The sequence below is a fragment of the Camelus bactrianus genome, chromosome 18, assembly GCF_048773025.1.
Source record: "Camelus bactrianus isolate YW-2024 breed Bactrian camel chromosome 18, ASM4877302v1, whole genome shotgun sequence".
NCBI lineage: Eukaryota > Metazoa > Chordata > Mammalia > Artiodactyla > Camelidae > Camelus > Camelus bactrianus.
Genome location: NC_133556.1, coordinates 15,475,464 through 15,497,959, shown reverse-complemented (window position 1 = coordinate 15,497,959; position 22,496 = coordinate 15,475,464). Strand labels below are relative to the sequence as shown.

Here is a 22,496-nt window from a genome sequence, read left to right as displayed (position 1 = left end):
AGTGTTCAAGTGCCCTGAGCCGGTGGCCAGCCCAGCTCCACCAGGACAGGTGACTCGAGGGGGAGGCCTGGCTTCCAGCCTTGGGCTGACAACCAGCCGGCCACGTGGCCCCAGGCAGTCCTCTCTCTCTCAAGGCTCAGAGTGCCCACTTGTAAAACAGGCCAGGCACGTGAAACCACAGCTGTGTCCCTGAGGCTGATGCAACTTTACAAGTCTCCTCCTGCCTGGCCAGCTCCTCCCATGGACTCAAGACCCTGACTGCGATCAAGTTCTTTTGCAAAAGCCATTATCGTTCCCCTGTGAAGGACAATGGCCCTTGCACAGCTGTGCCCCATCAAACATCCTTGTTCTATCTAGGAGCTGCATGTGTGCTCCCACCCCCTGCCCTTAACAGAGGCATTGGGGATTGAACCCCAAATCTCATGTATGCCAAGTGGGCTCTCTACCCCTGAGCTATACTCCCTACCATCCTTTTTATTTTTATATTAAAAAAGCTACCAGTCAGGGTACAAGGAATTTGCCCCAGTTCACAGCCTGGAACCAGGACTCACACCCAGGTCATGCAGGTCTGGAAGGGTTTGTTGTGGGCACTCGTCATCTGGGACCCTGTGCTGGGCACCAGGGCACAGAGGGAGCTGCTGCCTCCTCACTTCTTGTTGGTCAGTGGGATTGGATGCCTCGGCTCCAGCGCTGGGCCTGAGGAAAGTCCTCACCCCTCTCTGAGGCTTGCCTACCCTCCAGGACTCACCTCCCAGGGCCCCAGAGGCACCGTGAGTTTTAACAACAATCAAACACCATATGAATGGAACTCCACACCCCTCTCATATTTCCTGCATTCCTTTAATAATGACATCAGCCTCCACCCTCCTCCCTCATGGACACCCCACGGCAGGCACCCCCACAACATCGCTAACACACAAGAGGGCAAGCCAGGTCCCCAGGCACTTGATCTAAAAGGTCCGACTGTGATTAAATTCTCCGAGTTTAAGGGTCACTGATGAAAATGGGCTGAGGCAGGTAGTGTGGTGAGTACCGTGGGCTGGGTACAGGGAGCCACAGACATAGCAGAGAGCCGGGGTGGACAAGACCCATGGCTTGGAGGGGTCCAGCCAACTGTGCTGAAGAAACAGGGCCCGAGTGGCCAGATATTCTAACATTCAGGAGGAGCTGGGTTTTAGGCAGTGTTGACAACAAATTCAACTTTTGAAACAATTCCACCACATGCCTCAGACCAAGTCCATCCGCAGGGTGCATCTGGCCCATGAGTTGCAACTTCTGCTTTCATGACCTCAGGCTCCCTGGGAGCATAGCTCACCTGGACGTAGTCTGTGAAGGTCCTGGTGCGCTCACCATCTGCCCTTTCCAAGGTGGAGAACCGTCTGGTTAGCTCTGTCTTGTCCACCCCAAAGCAACCGGCCGCTGCAATGGCCCCCTGTACCTCCAGGGCGGCGGACACGTCTCCAGGTTTGTACCCAGACAGCGCCACCTGGCGGGCGAACTCTTCCAAGCTGTAGGTGTCCTGGCTGTTTATCAGCCTGGTGAACGTGTTAGGGAGGCAGGCGGTCCCCACCGTCAGCTCTTTCAGAGATGTGGCTGCGGAGACCAGGAGAACCAGAATCAGCCCTGACAGGAGCCCCTCCCCAGCCCCGTGTACAGGTGATAGCGAGGCAGGCCATGCTCCAGCCCTGACTCACAGCTCCCCACACAGCCAGGGGTCACCTTCCGGGTGGACACGGTCGGGCCCCTGGCAGTTGGGTTCCGGATATGAGCCCCTGGGCCCCTGACTGCAGACAACTAGGCTGAGTTCCCAGGGCCAATATGATTCTTTCGCCTGAGACTCCCACTGAAGGGCGAAAAGTGGGGCTGGGGCCTGAGAACCACAGCCCTGCAGCTATGGACGGAGGAGGTCCTCAACTCCAGCTGCCCTGGCCCCACCCTCTCTAACGTTCACGAGGTCACCACTCCTCAGACCCTGTGAGACAGCCAGGATATACTTCCATTTTGCTCACACCAGCCAGGGCTGGTGTCTGTTGCTTCCTGGCCAAGATGTCTCTGCTAAGACCACAGTCTACAGATTATCACATCTTCGCCCGGCCCAAGCTCCCGACCCGGCACAGAACACTGACTGTGGTTGTGAAAGTAGTACCCTCCATCTCAACACATGACAGTAAAAACAAGTCAGACGGAGGCAGGAAAAGGGTGGGAAGGAGGGAGAGGAGTGTAGGACGAGGCCCCAGGGTCCTCACTCTGTGGAGGGAGAAGAGACTGCCAGAAACCGGAAACCCAGAATCGAGGGTGTGGGAGACGGAGGGTGAGGAAGTCATTAACGTTGCAAAGATAATCAAGAGAAGAACTCGAAAAAGCAAAAGACTGGAAGTAAAGGAGGCAAGAGATAATGAAGCAAGCTGAGTGCTCATCTTTCATAGTAGGGGCCAAGATAACACTAAAAAGAAAAGGACTGTGGTGAGTTCTAACCACACAGAGGGCACAGCCCGGGGCTCCCCAAGCAAGCGGGCAACTCAGGACATGTGTCCCCCACAACCCGTGGCGGCTGCGAAGGACGGGAGGGGTTTTCCTTTGTTTTGGCTCCACAGTCGTTGCCCTTCAGAGCCTGGGCCCCAGGGCGGCAGGGTGGCTCTCACCGATGGGCTCCAGCTGGGTGGGCACGGGTGTGCAGCGCAGCCGGAACTTGACCTGGCAGGAGTTCACCACAATGTTGTCGTTGGGGTTGAGGTTGCGGGTGCTGACGATGCCGGGGGCGCAGTAGCCCCTCATCAGCAGGTAGTTGGTGTGGGAGGCCTGGCGGGCTTTCACTTCGATGCTCCGGCGCTTGGCCCCCGAGCCCTCGTCCAAGTCTTCCTCTTCGTCCTCGTCCTCTTCCAAGGCGCCGTCTTTCCCCAGGCTAGGAGTGGAAAATGGACCTGTCTGCTGTCCAGCCATTCGCTCCGTGCACACTGTCCCCCTCGGAGAGCAGCCCTCTGACACCGGACACCCCCGGCATCTAGCCGTGAGGTCAGCAGAGACTGATGCTCCAGCTTCATCTCCCTCATCTGCCTTCCCACACACCCCCTCACCCTGTCCATGCACCTGTGTCTTTGCATGGGCTGTTCCTTCTGCCTGGAAACCCTTCCTAGTCTCTGTTCAAAAAATGCCTACTTTCCCATTAAACCCCAATTTGGCTATTATGCCTCCAGGAACCTTGGTCAATTCCGCCTTCTCTGCTGACCCTCCTGGCCACACTGTCCTGGGTCCATCTCTTTGGCACAGCCAATTCATTCCCTCCTCTGGCTCCCCCAGAGCCTGGAGGCATCAGCAGAAGGTGTTGCACTGGACTCTGTGCTGGAATCCCCAGTTCACAGATCTGGGAGCTCCTGGAAGGCACAGCTTAGGCCCTGCTGTCTTTGTACAGCAAATGCCCACACAGAGAAACTCAGCACATGTTTGTTGAATGAAGATCAGATGACCGAGCAAATAAAACTGGAGACGCCACGGCCTGAGAAGGAGTGACGAGGCCTGATGCCCCGACGGTGCTCCAAGCAGCACCCCACCTCTTACCTCTTAATGACCTCATTCTCCACCATTGAACTGTCCACCACCACGATCTGCTCTGGAATCCTGACGTCCACGGATATAAGGCCCAGAGAGAAGAGGGTCAGGACGGCCACACAGTGTCCTCCAGGGCCGTCCAAAGAAAACGCCACCAGGTCGCCTGTGGAGTCATTACTCTCCTGGTCTTTGAAGGAAAAATGATCGGGCTGGTCTGACTCGCCGGCAGCGCGGATTCTGTCGAAGAACTGGAATGATTCTGTGCAGAGGGTGCCGGGAAACCGCCATGTGAAGATCCTACACAATGATACGGGGGGGCCTGAGGACGGGGTGCTGGAGGCCTGGGTGTGGATCTGCCAAATCTCGCGTCTCCCGGAAGCCCTCTCTTCCATCTCAGATGAAGGTGCCACACTTGTCTGATTGCGTCTCCCCCTCACCTGAGCGCCTCTGAGGAGGGGCTGTGTCTTTTTATCCAACCCAATACCCTAGGCCTCGCGGACACTCACTGTCATCCAGGGCCAAGTTGGGGGAAGATAAAGTGCTTTTTTGTAATAATCATCTTTACAGGCCAGCCCTGAACCCACACTGAGATGAGAGGACGTGTGTGTTCAGTCTCACCATCTCCCAGGTCAAGCCCTTCTCTCTGTGTGACTTTCCCAACCCTGTAACAACCTCTTGCCAACATGCTGTAAACTGAGTCTGAAAAGTACAGGACGGCTTCCAAAGGAAGTGTGTGGGCCTGCGAGGCAGGCGGCCTGGTACAGCTCTGAGCCGTGAGGATTACGGACTGAGGTTATGCCCAGCTTGGAGGGGCTCCTTTTAGCTGGTTGAATTATTAGAAACCCATTTTACACAATTTGATAGGGAAAAGGGCAAAACTACCTGCAAAAATGGTAAATGCCACAAGCGTTCACCTTATTCCCATACAGGGAAGGACAGTTGTTGATGAGGAAATCGATCCCAGAGGCTGCATCAGGGGCTGCGAGGGGCCCAGGCCGCCCTGTCTCGGACAGGAGGGACGCCGGTGCCTGTGGCTCCCCCACGCTCCTCTCTGCAGACAGGCCCCGCGCTCCCCAGCCCAGGCGCAGGCTGCAGAGTGGTGCTCACCTGTAGTAGGTCTGGGACAGCTGGTAGGACATCGGCACAAAGGGCAAAGCCCGGTTCTTCTTGGGACCCAGCGTGTGGTTGATCCGGCGCCGGTTGACCAAGCTCCTCTTCTGGCACTCCACGAAGGCCTTCACGAGGATGTGGTCCTTATACTCCCGGTACAGGCGGAATGTCTGCAACATAGCGGGGCGCGGGTGAGCAGGGCCCTCCAGCCGCCAGGCGGACAAGGGCCAGTCGTGGGGATGCTCAGAGGCCACAGCTGGTCACCTGCGGAGGAAGCAGCTGCTGTGGGGGCGAGGCGGGGGGAGGCTCCAGCGGACACTTGGGGTGCTGCTGGGGAGAGCACGGAGGAAGCCCACGACCCCCACGGTCAGCCTTCACCCACCGTTACATCACCCCGGAGAGCACAGAGAGAGGGACAGACGGCTGCAGAAAGGAAGGCTCTGCACCCTAGGCCTGCCTATTTCTTTGGATGCAAAGATGCTAGGAGCCAATGCAGAATCACCCCCTCCCCTAACCCATCAGGTTGTCTGGTGGGCTCTACCCTCTAAGTAGGTTCCCAAACGCATCTGGATCACGCCCATTATGTTGCCACGTCTGGGCCATGCCACCATCGTTTCTCACCATGGCCTCTTGCCAACTGCTCTTTCTGCTTCTACACATGCCCCCGGCCCCAACCCCGACCACCCTGTGCCACAATCAGACTACACGCCTCAATCAGACCACACGTTCCTTCCCGACCTTGAAAGCCATGCTGGTTTCCCTCTGAGGGTAGAACTCCCAGTCCTTACGACGCCTGACAAGACCCCCGTGTGCGGGAACTTGCCTGACACCCAGGCCCCAACTCCTACAATCCAGCCCTCAATCACCACCCTCCAGCCCCACCAGCTTTCTTACTTTTCTTGCAAAAGCCAAGGCCTTCCCACCTCAGGGCCTTTGCACTCACCACTCCCCTTTCTTAGAGAGCACCTCCCCCAAACCTCGGCATGACTGACTCCTCAACACTCAGTTCTCAGCACGAACATTCCCCCTCAAAAGCCAAACCCTCCTCCATCTCGCTCCTCTGCAGGCAGTTGTGTTATATTAACCTGTTTCACTTCCTCTGTAGTAACCACCTCCACCTGAAGTGATCTCATTTGTTCACTGTCTCTCTCCCCCACAAGAACACAGATTTGACCCTTACTGCTGCCCCATCAGCGCCCGGCCCCCAGCACAGGGCGAACATGGAGGGTGCTACCTGGGCCCCCATCGCAGGGGCTCCTTCCGCTGGCCACATCACTGTGACTCCGTGGCTTGTGGAAGGGGACCCCGCTCAGAGGAGGAGCAGCTCAGAGGACTGCGGGACCAGCAGGACCTCTGTTGTTCCAGCATTTTAAAAAGTGTTGGCTCAACAAGCTAACCACTGTGCACGTCTGGCACACGCCAGCCTCCTGGAAAGTCAAAAGCCCTGGCCAAGAAAGCCTGCAGTCACAGTCCGAGAATTTGGGGCATGGACGGTTCCCTTCTGCACTGCCTCTGGGACTCATGGGTGATGGGAGACTGAGGCTCACAGACTTCGTGTGACTTCCGAGGCCAGGCCGCTGGGAGTGGCGGGACCAGAAAGAGAATGAGGCCATGTCCTCAAGCCAGTGGCCTTGGGAGCCAAGTGGTGGTCAGTCGGGGTGCTGGGGTGGGGTGGTTTCTCCTGGAGCTGGCGAGGGGGTCTGGGCACACACCAGGTCCAGCCAGCCCAAGGCACGCACAGCACCCTCGATCTCTCCAGGCCCCACCTCTATGCCGGTCCTGGCACACAGACTATCAGCCTGATGGGGGAACACCACAAGGGGCAGGGGGAAAGAAGCCGAGGAGTGGCTGTTACATCGTCACTGAGTGCTCAGACCACAAACAGTGAGTGAAGCCGTCAGGTTCCCGACCCTGGGCTGTCACAGACACATCCATCTGGGATGCTTGCAGCGCCCACCCCCACTTCCCTGCAGCAGGCAGGGGAGCCCAGTGGGACTCTGGGTGGCCTCTGACCTCATCCCCAGTGACCTCCCGCTCTTCACTGCCAGGCGGAGGGAGTCAGTGATGAAAGGCCCTGGGCCCAGGTGCTCTTTCTCGGCAACTTCCCACGCCCTGGGGGTCAGGGAGAGTGACAGCCCCTTGGCAGCGTCCCTTGCAGCCCAGACCCCAGCTCGAAATGGAACTGAGGAAGGAAGAGCAGCGGCGTGAGGCCGGGACAAGGCCCCGGCCGGGGTGCAGGGACTGGGCTCTCACCATTAACTTTGGGCTGGGCTTTCTCATGGTTGGTGGCTTGGAGAGTCCCCCCAGACTCAGGTGTGATGAATGAGCCCTGGAGTCCTGGGCATGTGCTTTTTAACTTCTAACCTCAAGTTTTCATACCTGTGGGAGTCCTAATCCCACCCCCTCCCAGGCTCAGTGCGCCGTTAAACGAGGCCCGCCTTCCTCTTTCGTCCTCTTTCGGCCACGATAAAGCGGCAGTGCAGCTCCAGTAAGTCCTCACGAGATACGTCAGACCCAACGCCCGCAGAAAGGCAGCGTCTCCACTGGGCGGTATCTAGCCATCAGAATGTGTTGACATCCCCACGTCATCATTAGACAAGATGTGCAGGGTAGCTCAAACACCTTCTCAGCTCTTCTGTCATGGCTCATTTCCAATGCTGCCTAATTGTCTGTTTTAAACATTAGACTCAAAACCCCAACAGCGAGAGGATTCTGGAGGTCACTGGGTCCCGTGCCCTCACTTCAAAGATGAATGGGGTGAGGGCTGGAGCCTTGGGGAGGAGGGAAATCAGGGTCCCTGAGACCCCACAGCTAAGAAGGGAAGGAGCAGAAACCTCCCAGGGCCCCGGCCTCGGAAGGGCCCCGCGTCCCAGAGGGCTGCTGCAGATGGAGGCCGGGTCCCCAACCCCACCTGAAACGACTGGCAAGACTCCATCTGACTGTCCGAGAGGGCCAGCGTGCTCTGGATCAGGTTCTGCAGCACCAGAGAGTGGATGTCATCCACACTGAAAGAGACGGATGGAGCCACGTGAGCCCCCGGCCACCGGGCACTGCTCAGCTGGGGCAGATTCAGCTCTAATTTAACACAAGTTTTCAATTTTGCAAAAGGTGATGAATGCTGAAACTATTCGTAACCAAAAGAAATCATAATTCTGAAGCCTTACCGGCTGGTCAATTTTTGCAGGAAATAAGTCCCAGTCAAGCGGGGAAGGGGTGGCATAACCAGGGAACAGGTTTTCACGACAACTAGCAAAGGTGCTTAGCGCTCACATTTTCTTTTCATCCAATTTTAAATCAGTTTTTCTCTCGAGAATAGGCTTTTCATTGAAATACACAGCTAAGATCAGACTGAATACCGATTATCCAAGCTGGAATAAAAAAGGCTGAGTTTTCCTAACCAGTTTCACTTGGAAGGCTCATGGGCTGAGAGTTCAAACCCTTTCCCCAACCCACTCTAAGGCTGGGCCAGTGATAGGTGGGGTTAGGGATCGGCAGACTTTGCCCGCCAAGGGCCAAATGATCAATAATTTAATCTCTGTGGGCCCTGTGGTCTGTCGCAGCCACTCAACTCTGATGCTAACAGGCGTGGCTGCGTTCCAGTCAAACCTCATTTCCAAAAACAGGTGCCAGGCTCGATCTGGCCCTTGATCACCCCTGTGCTAGGTTGTAGGGAACCTAACAGAGCAGCTGAGGAAGAGGCACTCGCCTATTCAGTTCATCCTCCTTCCTGACTTGATCCTTTTTGTCTCCAATCACCAAAACTCGGTACCTGCAAAGGAAACAAAAGAAGAGCCTGTCGCGGGAACCCAGCAGACCTTCCTTCACCGAGCTGATGCTCGTGGAAGATGGCCACTGATTGGCTAACATGCTGGAAAAAATTGTCAAACTCATTAAAATGCAAACATGTACCTGTGAAGTAAAATGAGAAAACACCACATTCTGCCCATTGAATGACCATGCTGTAGAAATGAGCGTTGAGAAAATGAGGGACATTCGCTTACCGACCACAATGAGGCAAGAAGGAGAAAGGCTGATTGGCAGGGAGCTACTGTTCACTGTGCCCGGAGTTGGGGGGGGGACATAAAATTGTGAGCTCATTATGATTAAAAAACAAGCATAAGAAGGCAGAATGAAAGAAAATACCCACAAGGGAGTAGCTGTATTCAGTGATGGGATTACAGGTTATCTCTCCATCTGTTTGGTTTTTTTTTTTGAGATCCATGTAATGTTCTTTGTATTCATACCAAGCAAATAAATGAAAAACAAATCATAGAACTCACTTAAAAAAAAAAAAGACCATTTATTTGTAAGATACATCTTTGGTTTCTACAAAACTGAAGTCAAAATTCATCTTTGCAATTGTAAATTCTTCCTAGAATTTAGTAGCCAGAGAAAGCACCTTTTCAGAAAAACGAGAACTGTTTTTAGTCAAGCGAGAAAATACCTGAAATCATTTTCTTTTTTCCTTTGCCTGCCAGAACGCTCAAGGTCAAATTTAGTGGTAAACTGTGGCAGCTGGAACTTTTTCCTTTCCTCTAGATGGTTCATGAACTCTCCTTTAAAAATCTTTATTTCAACCGTCCTCTTTTGTAACAAAAATTTGCTCCACCACTTTATTGAAAGTACGTGGAGACAGAAATTACAGATAGGTCAACGGGCTGTTTGAAACATCGTTAAGACTGAATAGAAACCATGCCACTTGGGAGCAGTCTGCGGCAAAAGCAGAACTCAAGAAACAGCTAACGAGTAGGGCCTTCTGATTCACGGTAACCTGTTTCCTGTAAGCAGAGTCCTTTCCGCAGGCTTTCTCACAAATGAAAACACTGCAGGAATACCAACAGAAGCAAAGCTTGCATTAGTGATTTATCAACAGCAGCACGGTGCCAACACCAATTACTCAAAGTCAACTACCGAGAACAGAAGACATACGAAGTGTATCTACTTGCTGACGTGATCTCACTCTGGGGTTGCTGGAAAGTTTTGGAAAGCAGAGTGTTTTGTTTTGCTTTTGGTCAAGTTCCCTTTTCTGATCCGGAAACCGCCAGCTCCTCCCCCCTCTGTAGCCTCTGTTACACTCGAGACCGCCAGTTCCTTCCCCCTCTGTAGCCTCTGTTACACTCAAAAGAAGGTGCTTAATGAAATCACTGGAATGTTTAGTTTTTTCCTACACTGTATGTGAAAATATTTGTCGTGCTAAGTTTCTGGGTTTCTCTGTCATCTGGACTTAAAATCTGGAGCAGTTCTTAGGGTGGTACTGCACATGATGGGAACCCATCATTGCCCCGAGCACTCATCACGGTGTGTAAGCCTGTGATGGCCTCTGTTTAATGTGTACAAGGACTGGAAGGTCAACAAAACCGAAAAATGGTTACAGGATAGTTGAGTTATTATAATCTGTTAAATATCTTTCCAATAAAAATATTACTTTTACTTAAAAAAAAAGCCAGCTAAAGCTTATCAACTCTGAAAATGACTGTAAATAGCTCCTTTGGCCTGGGCACAGCAGGCAGGACATAAATCACTTGCCAGCTGAATGGCAGGATGAGATGCCCACCTGAATGGCAGGGGGCTCACTGCAAAGGTATTGTACAGTTGACAAATGGGCCCTGATGGAGGGATGTCATCTCTAGAGAAAGAAATTGGGAAATACAGTGGCTGGAGGGGCTGTCGTGATGAGGATGGTGAAGAAGAGAGAGTCACGTCTGGGTGAAGCAGTGGAGACCTCCACAGAGGGAAAGGGAGCACCTGGTGGGGTGCGAGGGAGGGCAGCGCCGCCCGTTTTCAAGCTGCCCGTGAGGGAAGCGCAGGGTTCACTGCAAGGCCACGTGGAACGGCTGGTGGGGGAGGCACCCGTGGCCATCCTGGCTGGTGACTTTCCCTCTTGCCCCTCGAGGATCACCCAGAACCTCCCCAGAAGAACCTTACCTGGCAAACAGCTCCTCGAGTGTGTCTGGAATTTCAAGGTTAGGATCCTTTAAGGCTGAACTGAACTTCTCTTTAAGCTTCTCCACAAATTCTTTAAACTCACTGGCACAAACCTTTCAAGATGAGAGAATGAGATGTTACAGCCCTCCTTCTCCCTGAAAGGAGGCTTCACTAAGATACATCAAGGAAAATGTTGTAACCAACTCCAGCGGCAATGACCTCCCTCGCCCCCTCCCTTCACTGCCTCGGCCTGGGCAGGGCCCCCGTCTCTGCAGTCTGGGCTCAGCGCTGACACCTTTGAAAAGCCCTCTGGAGCAGATGTTCTTGGACCCCTACTTCCTTCATCAGTGGAGCCAGCCCCAACCTGGTGTGGGGAAACAGCCTGCCCAGCCTCCCAGGATCTTCTGGGAAAAGCTATCCCCTCCCTGATACAAGGGCCCTCTCCCCACTTCTTCCTGTCCTCGGATTCTGTTGTGAGGACTGAGCTCCAGCAGCCACATGGCAGCCATGAGGTGACCAGCACAAGGATGGAAAGCTAACCACCAGGGATGGGGAGTAAGTGACAGAATGAACCTGGGGCCCTGAGAACATCTTGGCTTTGCTGCACCCACATAGAATGGTCTACCTCTGGGTTGCTTGGCACATGGGAAAAAAGAAGCCTTGAGCCCGTTAGGTTTTTTTTCTCCCTTTCACTTGGGCTAAAGGCACTCCTAACTCTCCCTCTGTGACCTCAGCGGCCTGTGCATTCCTCTCTCAGGGTGACTGCACTGTTCTGTGGTGCCCATTTACTTCCCTGCCTGTCCCACTGCCCTGGGGCTCCATTTCAGTTGGCCTCACTGGGCACAAGGCCAGACACACATGCAGTGGAGTCCAGCATTAGCTCAACGAGTGAGGACTCAGTAGACTCTGGGCTCAAGAGCAGAGAAGTCTGGGTCCGGAAGGATGGCTTCCTGTCACTGTCCCAGACCTGCTCCCAGAAAACTCAGGAAGAGAACTCACAGCTCATCTGCAAGCTTTCCAGAAGTCTAGCTGTTTGTAATATTTCTGAAGAGCTGCCCTATTTTCTTAATAAAACAGGCCTCTGGGCAGAGCAGCACTGCAAAGTGGCATGCCAAATTCTAACCGTCTTTGAAAACTGGTGCTGGAGTCTGATCAAAGGAGGTCCACAGCCAAAGAACTGACACGCCGACTTCCCAAATGCGTGGCGGGAAAGCCCCGTCTGTGAGGCCGGCAGAGGCACCGAGGGTCCGGAGGACCAGACTAGAACCTAGAAATCCCTGCCTTCGGCTCAGGCCGGAGGGCCCACCTTTGGGTCTTCATAGTCAGCTTTCCGATTCATGAACTCCCCAACAAGCTCCTTATCCTGGTACACCTCGGCCAGGCAAATCCTGCAGAGAGAGCAGACCCAAGTGAAGTCTGGGAACTGTAACGAGTCCACGTTCAGAACCATCGGGACATTTCTGTTCTGACATTTCTGGCCGTGGCTAACCGTGAAGGAAGACCTACTTATCTACCTGCTGGGTGATTACAGCTTTTAAGAATGAAGGATTTGGGGTCGACCAGACCTGATTCAAGTCAGGCCTGTTACTGCTCACACGTCACACCGTGGCTTCTCTGAGTTTCCGCTCTCCATGTGCAAACGGAGAACTGTGGCTCCCACCCGCCTGCCCCTTACAGGGCTTTGGCCGAGACCACATGAGATGCCCTATGTGACAGCGTACTGTAAATTTTAAAACATTATCAGGCCCTGGTGTTTGGTACTGTTAAGGGCACTGGTCTCCTCCAGCACTGTCTGTCCACTGCACAAACCTCCACGGCTCCATGGTGTCAGGAGAGCCTGACCTGCCCAAAAGGAAACAAAGGGAAAGACAACCAGTGTTTGCTGGGCTCCTATGAGCACTTCGACTCTCATAAAGAGCTTGCAACACAGAGACTGTCATTCCATTTCATAGTTTGGTGAGGTGACGGTCACACAGACTCCAAGGGTGGGGCAGGTGTGGTTACTATGGGTCTCATCCTGCTCACAGGTAAGAAAACAGCTTCTAAGTGGACAAACACCCTGTCCCAGGACCCACAGCTCTGAACATTGGCAAGGACGGAGACCCAGGCCTGTTCACCCCGCAGCCTTCCCCACCTCACAAGTGTCTCCCTCTCCTGGATCACTTTGGGACAAGAGGAAGAGTGTCAGGCAGGGGCCGGGAAGCCCGAGTTCCAGATCTCACTTCACCACCAGCTCGCTGTCACCCCAGCCAACTCACAACCTCTCCCTGGGCCAGTTTCCACTCTGGACCAGGCGATCAGAGCCCTTTCAGATAGAAAATTCTAAGAGTCTACCACACACAGGGGAAAGTGCTTCACACAGGAAGGCCCCTTGGTGTGTCTAACCCAGCGGTTCCCAACACGGCGATCTGCCCTCCCAGGGGACATCTGAAAACATTTTTGGTTGTTATAATGGGGGTGGGCAGTGTGCGACTGGTACCTACTGGTACCTAGTAGGTGCCTAGTGCGTGGAGGCAGGGATGCTGTTAAACATCCTCCAGTGCACAGGATGCCCCCTAACAAAGAATGATCTGGTCCCAAATGTCAACAGTGCCAACACCAAGAGGCCCGGGCAGAGCTGCGTCTTCTCCACAATCCACGGCTGGGCTGATTTCTCCACCATCTGGCTGACCGCGGGCTGCCCAGGGCTCAGAATTAACCCCGAGCCAAGCTCTCCTACTGCCCTGCAGCATGAACATCAGCTGGTGGAAGCAGGTCTGCCCAACCCTGCCGTGTGCCCCTTCCTGGCCTCACCCTGGCACCTCCCTACACCACCGATGCCCTGTGGTCCTGCCCACTCGAGCCCACGCCAGTGGAGGGAGCTGTAGGAGTCTGATGGGGCTGGTGACGGCTTTATGCCCTGGCCCTAAGAGAGGAGACGGATGGGGCAGCCTCACGGGCAACTGACAATCCACAGGGGGTGCTCTGCGACCCCCAGCCAGCTGCCATCCCCACACGTTCTTAGGGAACACACAGCTCAGCTGAGGGCATGGCTGAATGTGTATGGCCCAGGGATCCCCCGTTCCTGTCCAGTGAGCTACACGAGGCGCCACTAATGCGGGGACATCCGGAGCCGCTCTGGGGCACTGAGACTGCAGTGAAAAGAGGTGGAGGCCTCCGCCTTCACTGCCTGCTACTCCTGTGACGTGACGAGGTGACATTCAGCAAGTCACCTAGCCTGTTCAGCCTGTTTCTCCATCTGCACCAACTTCACAAGGCTGTCCTAAAGTCTAAATAATACCCTGTATGTGGAAGTGCCCAGAATCATGCCCAGGCCCCCAGATCCAGGACAATCTAACTAACAATCTCTAGCAGCTCCTGGCGTGCTACCGGACGCCTCAGATTTTACCTATCCGGGTTTTACACCCGACTCTTAAGCAAATGGGATGAAAGAAGAGTAAAGAACAATCCAGAAGCACTGGAATAACCTTCTCTTGGGGTTAGAAGTTCAAATGAGGCTTACTTATAGTTCAGGTAGGCTTGTGGGTTTTTGACTATGTAGCGAGCTCTTCGTCCGACAGAATGAGATGTTTTGTCCAAAGACTCTTCAAAGGTGGCGTGCAGAATGTCCCGCACCACCTGCCAGGGGACAAACGGGCCCTTCACCTGGATCAAACACAAGCCGAGTCAGAAAATTAGCATCCTTGGAGCCCACGTGATGGGTCACTAACGAAAAGGAGTGGGGAGATACTTTTTGTGGAACCTCTTTCCTCAGCGGACCCTCAAAACTGTCACCTCACACATGTACTCAGTCCCGTCTACTGGGCACTGGCCGTGTGCCTGGCACTGAGTGAGGTGTCCAGTGGGAAAAGAGTGTCTTTTGGCAACTAAGAGAGGTGCTTGGAGGGTGTTGGGTGACAGTGACTGGAGGGCAATATGTTAGGAGGGACTAGGAGTGTGTAAAACGTGCTTTCTTAGACGGTTGGTTTTAAAGCTTTAAGTGCCTGTTACATATGATTGGAGATGCTGTGTGTGTTGTACTTGTAGTTCCATTAACAGAAGCAGAGTGAGCTGAATCTACAGACTCAGGACCTCTCCGTTATACACACAGGAAGGCAGAGCCCAGACGGATGGGCCCAAGAACACGGTGTCGGTTCAAGCGAGTGAGTGGAGGGTCTGCTGACCCTGAACCGTGCAGGGCTCTCCTGGCGCCCCAGCTGCATCGAGGGTGGCAGGGGTGGAGGGAAGCGTGCCTCTCCTACCAGTGTCTTGATGGAATGAGGACCAGACAGTAGGGACAGCAACACGCCTTCTGGTTCCTCCTTGCAGAAGGGACTCGGGTGGAATTTAGGCAGGGGCTGAGGGGAGAGAAAACTGGGAAAATGGTCAACAAAAGGGATTTAATGTGCCTGTAGGCAAAGGGCATACTGGGTATAGGACCCCTTAGTGGGTTTCTCTTGGCTGGAATGGCTGAGGACAGGAAACGCCAAGGGCTTTGTATGAAGCCGCCTCACCCACTCTGCCTGGCCTGGCGGCACTGCCACCTGGAAGGGCCCTAGAATGGATGACAGCAGAGCTTAACTGAACATCAGCCTCGGTGTGGCATGGCAGATGGGGGAGTGAACCCAGGCGCGGCCACCATCCCACGCTGACCTGGTCCACATGGACCAAGTGATTACGGCGCAGGGGGCACCAGACGAGGGGCTGCAGCTACGAAAACAAATAAGAAGTTCTAGAAGCAGCCTCTCCAGTGGGCCAAGAGGTGCCAGAGTAGAAGGAGCAGCATGAGAAGTGTACGTCCAAGGGGCAGAGGAGAGTACAGGGATCACTGCCACTTGGCGGGATCAGTGAGGCCTTTCCAGAGATGATAGGCAGTTACTGAAAGGTAAATAGGAGTTTTCCAGGGTGGGAGGAGGGGAGCAGGAAAGGGTTAGATTCCCAGTGAGGAGAGAGAGCACGGCTCTGAGCTGCTTGGCCTGCACTCAGGCAAAGATACACACATACAGGGCTGGGAAGAAACAGGCAAAACCGAGTGTGGCGCTCATCTGTAGGGTTCTGGGAGATGCTTCTCCCTGTGGCCGAGTGGAGTCGATAGGATGGGGGGTCCCAGGGGCCATGAGCCTCCCTACATGGGTCATACAGGAAAGACCCCCCATGACGAGAGGGACATGCAATCAGCGAGCTGGAGGCTGGGAGGGGCGGGGGCGGCAGGCTGGTCACCTTGGCGTTGAGGACGTTGCTGGCGATGCGGCAGAGCACGAGCAGCCCGTCCTCCTGCAGGGACCAGGTGACGCGCAGCCGGGTCATCCTCCGCAGGGCGCTCTGGTCGGCCTCGTCGTGGTAACGCAGCCTTTTGCTTTTCTCCTCCGGGTGCTCTTCTAAGAACAGCAGGGGGAGAGCGGAGGGGGCCTCTTACCACTGGTTTGGAATTACCACCCTGGAGAGGGGAAGGGTCCCCACCCACCTGGCCATGTTGGACCAAGGTATCGGTTCTCAGAATCTCATTGTGCTGGAAGCCATGTAAACTAACCACAGAAGAAGACTCAGCCCTTCCTGATAGATTTATTTTTACTCCTTTCATCATTTCTCTCTGGTCAGATTTCACAGTGATGGGCTGGGCAGCCTGGATGCAGTCTCTTGTTAGTTATCTGCCTGTCTCCAATCCTTCCCACAGCAGCCCTGAGCCCTCTGAAGGTGCCTTGCACCCAAGCTGATGAAGCCTGCTCGGGGTGTGCTCCCCAGCTGCACGGGCCCCCACCCTTCCCTGCTCTGCAACCTCAGAGACACCATGCCAACTCTGGGGCACGGTGGGGACAAGGCCCACCCTACAAGGTGGTCCTGAGGATTGAACAACACTGGGTATGAAACACTGAGCACAGTGCCTGGCACAAAGCCGCTACTATACAAACAGTAACGGCCACTAACATCGTGGGATATTTACTATGTGCCAAGTCCTGGCTTCAGCTTTTTACATGTTTTACATTCACTTCTAGTTAAAATAACACTTTACAACAACCTGATGAGAAGGATACAATTATTGTCCCCATTTGGCAGCTGAGGAATCTGAAACACAGAGAGATACAGCAACTTGCCCAAAGTTGCCCAGCAAGCAGCAGACACGGGGTCTGAACCGTGAGCTCTGAACTGCCGGGTTTCCTGGGGTCTCCTCCCCTCGGGGACGTACTGACGGCTGTTTCACAGGCAGACGCCATATGCTACTTCCAACTCAAGACTGTCTGTTTAGTGCACGCCTTCCAAATGAAGACAGAGGAAAAGTGGGAAGAGCATCTGAATTATTCAAAGCGACACCACCACCACATTTTGCCTGGTAATGAACTCAGGGCTTTGTGAGCCAAACTGATCTTACGCATATCTGGACACGTTAAACTGAGGGGCCATTTCAGCAGACGCAAGGCCATTTATTACAGACGACAGCCGAATAAAACACTAAAACCAGGTTCCTGTTTGAACATTCTGTTTTCATCTGAAATAAACGCACAGACCACTGAGGTGATATAAAAGTGGCCTAAAACATGGACACCGGTCTCCTTGCTGCCCTCCTTCTCTGTAAATACTGTCCAGATGAATCTGCAAGGCTCTGCACGTGAGGGGTCAGGAGATCTAGAGAGAGCCTGCAGGCTTAGGTGACTCCCACGCTCCCTCTCATTTAAAAATACAACATCGCTTTGAATTTTGGCCTGACGAGCACAGATGCAGACATTAAGAGGTAAGCCAAAAGAATAATAGGATTTTGGCTGGTGGCGACGAGGATTTTGCGAAGGACTTTTGCTAAGGTTTTTTCAGGTGAGGTGAAATTAGAAATTTGAACTGACGGAGTTACTAAGTGAAAAGACTCTAAAAACACAAAGACAGCAGGGGAAGCATATAGGAAGGACCTCTCCGTCAGCAGGCTGGGTTTGGAAAATAAAACGCAATCAGGAAGAGTTAGGGCCACAAACAGAGGGAGATGGACCCTAAGTCTGTGGCAGAGCTCAGGCCAGGTGGCCAGGGGGCTGCTGCACATCTCCAAGCCTGAACACGCAAAAGTCAAGTCTAGCAAATGCAAAGGATCATCACAAAACCTTTTTTCTTTCTCTTGATCTTCTTGCCAGGGTCCTTCTTCAGCCGTTTCCGCTTCTGGCTTTTCCCACCCCTCACTCTCCGGTTCCTGTCCAGCGTGGGTTCCCGGTCAACCTCAAACTGCTCTTCCCGGTCAGCACAGAGCTCCGATCCTGTTCTTGCTTCTCCCCAGATACTCAACCTGCTGTTGCCTGGAAATAAGCACAAGAAGACAAGGCTTTCCAGATGACCTCCGTGGAGGCCGGAAGCCAAACCGAATGTGCCGTGGTCCTGTTGGCCCGATTTGGGACTGCGTCTATTTCTGGTGAGCTCCCGGCACACGTACCTCCAGCCCCAAGAGGCAATGGGCGCTTAGACAGAAACGTCTGGAGCCTCACCGTGAGCCCATTCTCCGTCGTGGTGTTCCCCTGAAAGACAAGGGCATCACCGAATGAAGCATGAGCTTCCATGAATTCCCAAGAGCCCAGGGCAGCTGCTGCCCCGAGGTGTGCAAGTCTCTGGAGGAGAAGCCGAGGACAGCTGGGCAGCAACCCCACTTTTCTATTGCACAGGCACCCCCTCTTGTGTGAACTTTATCTTACAGACTTTCTGTTCTTTCTTTAAAAAATGAATAGGTGTACACATCACAGAATAAATTAGATTCCACTGGGAAAAAAACAGGCCTGATGTGCCTTCAGTACATATGGAAGTGATTCTTCGTGTTTCTGGTCAATTTTGGTTTTGCCAATTCAAAAACTATGAGCCAGGAAAGGGAAAGGAGGACGAGGAGCGCCGGCAGCCCCGGGCGGGGGTCGGGGACGGACACCCGTGCCCCGAGAGCCCACCTTCCTGGCCCTGTTGATGATGTAGCTGGTCCACAGCCAGTTTCGCTTTAGGTGTCCATAGAAACTGGAATCCAGCCCAGCGGCTCCCAGTCCATCTCCGGGGATCAAGCCTTCATCCACAACCTCCCGGCTGCCCCTGGGAAACGGGAAATAAACAGAAATGAGGCCTCCTTGGCAACTGAAGAGAGAGCCCGTGGAGTGAGTGGGGGACGTTTATTATAACTAACCGTTACCTTCTCAGAAAAACACCCGACATGTTGAAGGCAAGAACTTGTCAAAAACCCAGATTTCTAGGTAAAGTTCCCAATTTTTGAACTTTGGCAATGGATTCTTTTTATTTTTTAACAGTAGGTGGGCTAGCTGGTGCATGGCTGGGGCCAGATGTGAGCCACGGCCACCCATCTGCAGCCCTGCACAAGGACGGGGATCCGCGGCGCGGCGGGGCAGGGCGGGGACGCACGTGGTGTACTCCATCATGGCGCACTTGCGCTCCAGGTTGTGCTTGTCGACGGCGCTCTCCTGCTCCTCCTGCACACTGCCCGCCTCCTCGCCGCCCTGGTCTGGGCCGCTGTGCCTCTTGACACTTGAGTAGCGCACCACGCCTAGAACACCAAACATGAGCCCCGTGGGCAACGCCTTCCTGCCGCGGTCTGGCAGGCCATGGCGTGCTGCTGGGTGGCGAGGGGTGAGAGGCCACCCTTTTGGTGACTGGGCTCCCCGCCGGGCAGAGGGGCTGGAACTGGCAGAGCCGCTTTGCATCTTTGCACAAAATGCCTATGTTAGCATGTCACAGGGAGACTCAGGAAGAGGGTTAAAACTGGTGCGTGAACCTGAGAAAAGGGTCTGCCCACAGCCTGGGCTCTATTAAGAAGGGTGGGTAAGCAGGCAACCAGAGAAACCCCAGGTCTTCCTGGGGGAAGCCCCAGGGGAGGGAGTTGCATGCTGCACGGTGGAGGTGATGAGTGAAAACGGCTGCATGATCAGTCCAAGGCAGCCCCCTAGGCTCCCTGGGCCCACTGGGCTCCAGGCGCAGCCAGCTGGCTGTTTCCTGAGTGCCCCAGAGGTGCATTAATTTAGCTGCAAAATTACGTTGTTATTCCACAATAAAGCAAACTGCATTTCTTGCACCAAAATACGGCCAAAACCATTGCTTGAGTAAGGCAAAGGAAGGTTATGATAATCCACAGATTATTAAAGAGCCTCTCATGACACGATCAGCTGGAGACTCTGGCCTGGGTGGGGGTAAGGGGCAGCAGGGAGAGCCCACGCCCCGCACCTCTCAGCCGGAGCTTCACAGAAGACACCCAGTTCAAGCTTTGCCTCACTGCTCACAACATGGTGGTGGTGTTCCCAGACGGAGGCTCGGGGGTTACACAGAGCTCACCGAGGCCATGCATTTGCACACACACTGAATCTAAGAGCAATGTCTCTCCCTGCACCACCAAGCTGAGGGTCACAGATGCAGGTTTAGGCTGTCCCCAGGGCTGCTGGATCCCACTCTCTGGACAGGGCCCGGTAATAGGCATTTCAACAGGCTCCCCAGGCGCTGCTTGTACACCCTCATGCTCCGGGAGGCCCCACTCTAAAGAATGCTCACGTCCTATTACACGATGCTCTTCCCTCAGTCTGCGGGGGCAGAACCCCCTCAAACGTTTGGTGAATGAAGGGACAATCAATGCCTGATGAATGGGACTCAGTAAGCCTCCCACATTTCTGCTTCTGAATATGCAGAGGGATGGAAATTCACCATCAAGCCTGAAAAACTCTGGTACAAATAACATACTGGTTTGCAAATTTTTATCTAGGTATAAAATGCAGGGGAACCAGGGCACTTTAAAAATCTGCAATGGTACAAGCCCACCTCACTGCTGCCAGAGGATTCTACGAAACACACTCTTTCTAAAATTTATCTGGACCCATTAAAGGTTCTATACAAGTGCTCATTAGCGTATTGGCATTAAACAGTTCTACCCAATAAACACGCAGCTCTTGCTTTGTAAAAATCAAAGTGCAACCCTGATCGCTCAGCTCTGTGACGGCGGGAAGAGAATGGAAGTCCTCTCCCAGGTGCACGTGAAATGTGGCATCCTTTTCCTCCCAGGAGAAGTGGCAAGAAAAGACCAGATAAAAACTAGCTTGGAGGAAAGAGCACAAGACTGGAGGTTCTATCACCTTCTACAAACCCTCCATTCAACTGATAAACATTTATGGGATGTCACCTGTGTGCCACCCACTTTGAGATATGCTGGGAATGAAAACCAAATTTCCCACGCTCAAGGAATTCACAGAATGACATCAGATGACAATAAAGATGCTGGAAAAGCTTTCTCAGGGTGAGAATGCTTGCAACAGGAGTGACCATCGGCAAGGCGAACAGAGGTCAGGATGTTCCAGAGAGGGAAAATGCCACAAGCAAAGGCCTTACCCAAAGCCCAAGTCATCCAACCCGCTGGACAGTCTGGTCAGTTCCTCCTCCAAAAGACCTCCCTGGCTGTCCTCTGTCTCCTGCCACCAGCGAGCCTCTCTTGGACCTGAGTCACAGCCCCTAAGTGGCCTCCCTGCTTCTAACCTGGTGCCTCTCAGTCTGTGCGTCACACAGCAGCCAGGGCAAGCTTTCAAAGACATACGAGATCTTGGCTTACAACCATCAATGGCTTCTCGCTGCTCTTAGAACAAACCCAAACTCTCCCCGTGTCCTCGGGTCCCAGAATCTGGCTCCTGCCTACTCCTCCCGCTCAGACGCTGCTCTCCTCCTGCCCATGCTGGCCTCACCTGTTTCTCCATCAGCACCGGGGCCTCTGCACCTGCCTGGGGTGCTCCCCTCCAGCTCTGGGCACGGCTGGCTCGGCCTCATGGTTTAGAGCTCAGCTCAAAGTCTCCTCCCCAGAAAGGCCGCTCCTGACCAGCCCAGCAAAATACCCTCGACTCATCACACGGTGTGTTCCCTTCCCAGCACTAATCGCACTCTGGATGTGTGTGTCATGTCTTCTCCCGGAGAGCGTAAGTCCCACTGTGTGTGGTCGGGCGTAGGAAACGACACACACGAGGTGTTCACTCAACAGTACTGGATGAACAAATGGATAAAGACAAAAGCAGAATGCTGGGGCTTTCTGGGATGGGGGCTGGGAGCCCTCCCAGTGAAGGCCCAGCACTTGACGCCTCTGGGGGACAGTCTGAAAACCACCAAGCGGCTTCTATTCTCTTGGAGCTCTCACCCCCAGGGATCCGACAGAAAGGAAGGGAAAGCAGTGGGGTCCATTCGAGACAGACGGTACCTAGCGGGGTGTTGAGGCAGACGCACTGCAGATCAAACCAATAGTTCTCCACGTCCTGCATTGAGTTCAGGACGTACAGGCGCCGCTCGAAGGGCCGGCTGCTGTGGGCCAGGTTGTAATGGGGGTCACAGATGGTGGTGTCCACGATGACCGCGTTCTTCTTCAAGAAGATAAAGACCTGCGAGGGAGACAGCAGAGGGGGGCGAGGGGAGAACCTCAGAGCCGGCGTTGGGCGGGCTGTCTGGGAACTGCGCTTACCAGGCAGGCCCGCCTTCCTCTGGGCTTGGAGGACCTTACCTGGTCTTTATCCTGAAACTTTTCCGTGGGGCCGAACTGTAGCAGCCCCATGTAGCACAGCCTCTGAAGGCTCTCCACCACAGAGAAAATGTAACGTCTGCAAAACAGAGGGGAGAGGCGGGCCCCCGCCATGCCACGCTCTCAGCTGTCGTTGGGGGCTGCGGTGGGCTGAGGAACACCCTTCCCGACACCTGAGCAGGGCAACAGAGCATTGATCCTTCCCAGGGGGCTTGAATTAGAAAGTAAAAGTAACCAAGGGAAAAACCGCTCCCAGACCTGCAGTCTTTATCAGATTTACTTTAGAAGAAACTTGAAATCACGTACTAAGATGTGCCAGCCCACACTTCATTTGCCCCGCACTGTATGTAGAAGGTCACAGGTGGCTGAATTAATGACCGTGGGTCCCTACTACCTCGCGGGCAGAAGCCCTTCCTCTGGGAAACAGTCCCCCAGCGCCCTA

The 22,496-nt window shown here is 54.0% G+C and overlaps 1 protein-coding gene across 2 annotated transcripts in view; it reads right to left on the bottom strand.

Moving 5' to 3' along the window:
- Positions 1–22,496, bottom strand: part of GTF3C1 (general transcription factor IIIC subunit 1) — a 62,886-nt gene that overhangs the window by 4,223 nt on the left and 36,167 nt on the right. For both annotated transcript variants that reach the window (XM_010960981.3, XM_010960982.3), the window contains exons 18-33: positions 22,037–22,133; positions 21,740–21,917; positions 18,925–19,066; positions 18,465–18,600; positions 17,966–18,047; positions 17,643–17,831; positions 15,781–15,938; positions 14,084–14,226; positions 11,888–11,969; positions 10,582–10,694; positions 8,363–8,425; positions 7,568–7,661; positions 4,654–4,826; positions 3,556–3,843; positions 2,643–2,902; positions 1,316–1,593 (exon numbers count right to left, since the gene is read on the bottom strand). In XM_010960981.3, coding sequence (XP_010959283.2) covers positions 1,316–1,593; positions 2,643–2,902; positions 3,556–3,843; positions 4,654–4,826; positions 7,568–7,661; positions 8,363–8,425; positions 10,582–10,694; positions 11,888–11,969; positions 14,084–14,226; positions 15,781–15,938; positions 17,643–17,831; positions 17,966–18,047; positions 18,465–18,600; positions 18,925–19,066; positions 21,740–21,917; positions 22,037–22,133 — 2,476 coding nt within the window. The remainder of the gene's footprint in view (positions 1–1,315; positions 1,594–2,642; positions 2,903–3,555; positions 3,844–4,653; positions 4,827–7,567; positions 7,662–8,362; positions 8,426–10,581; positions 10,695–11,887; positions 11,970–14,083; positions 14,227–15,780; positions 15,939–17,642; positions 17,832–17,965; positions 18,048–18,464; positions 18,601–18,924; positions 19,067–21,739; positions 21,918–22,036; positions 22,134–22,496) is intronic.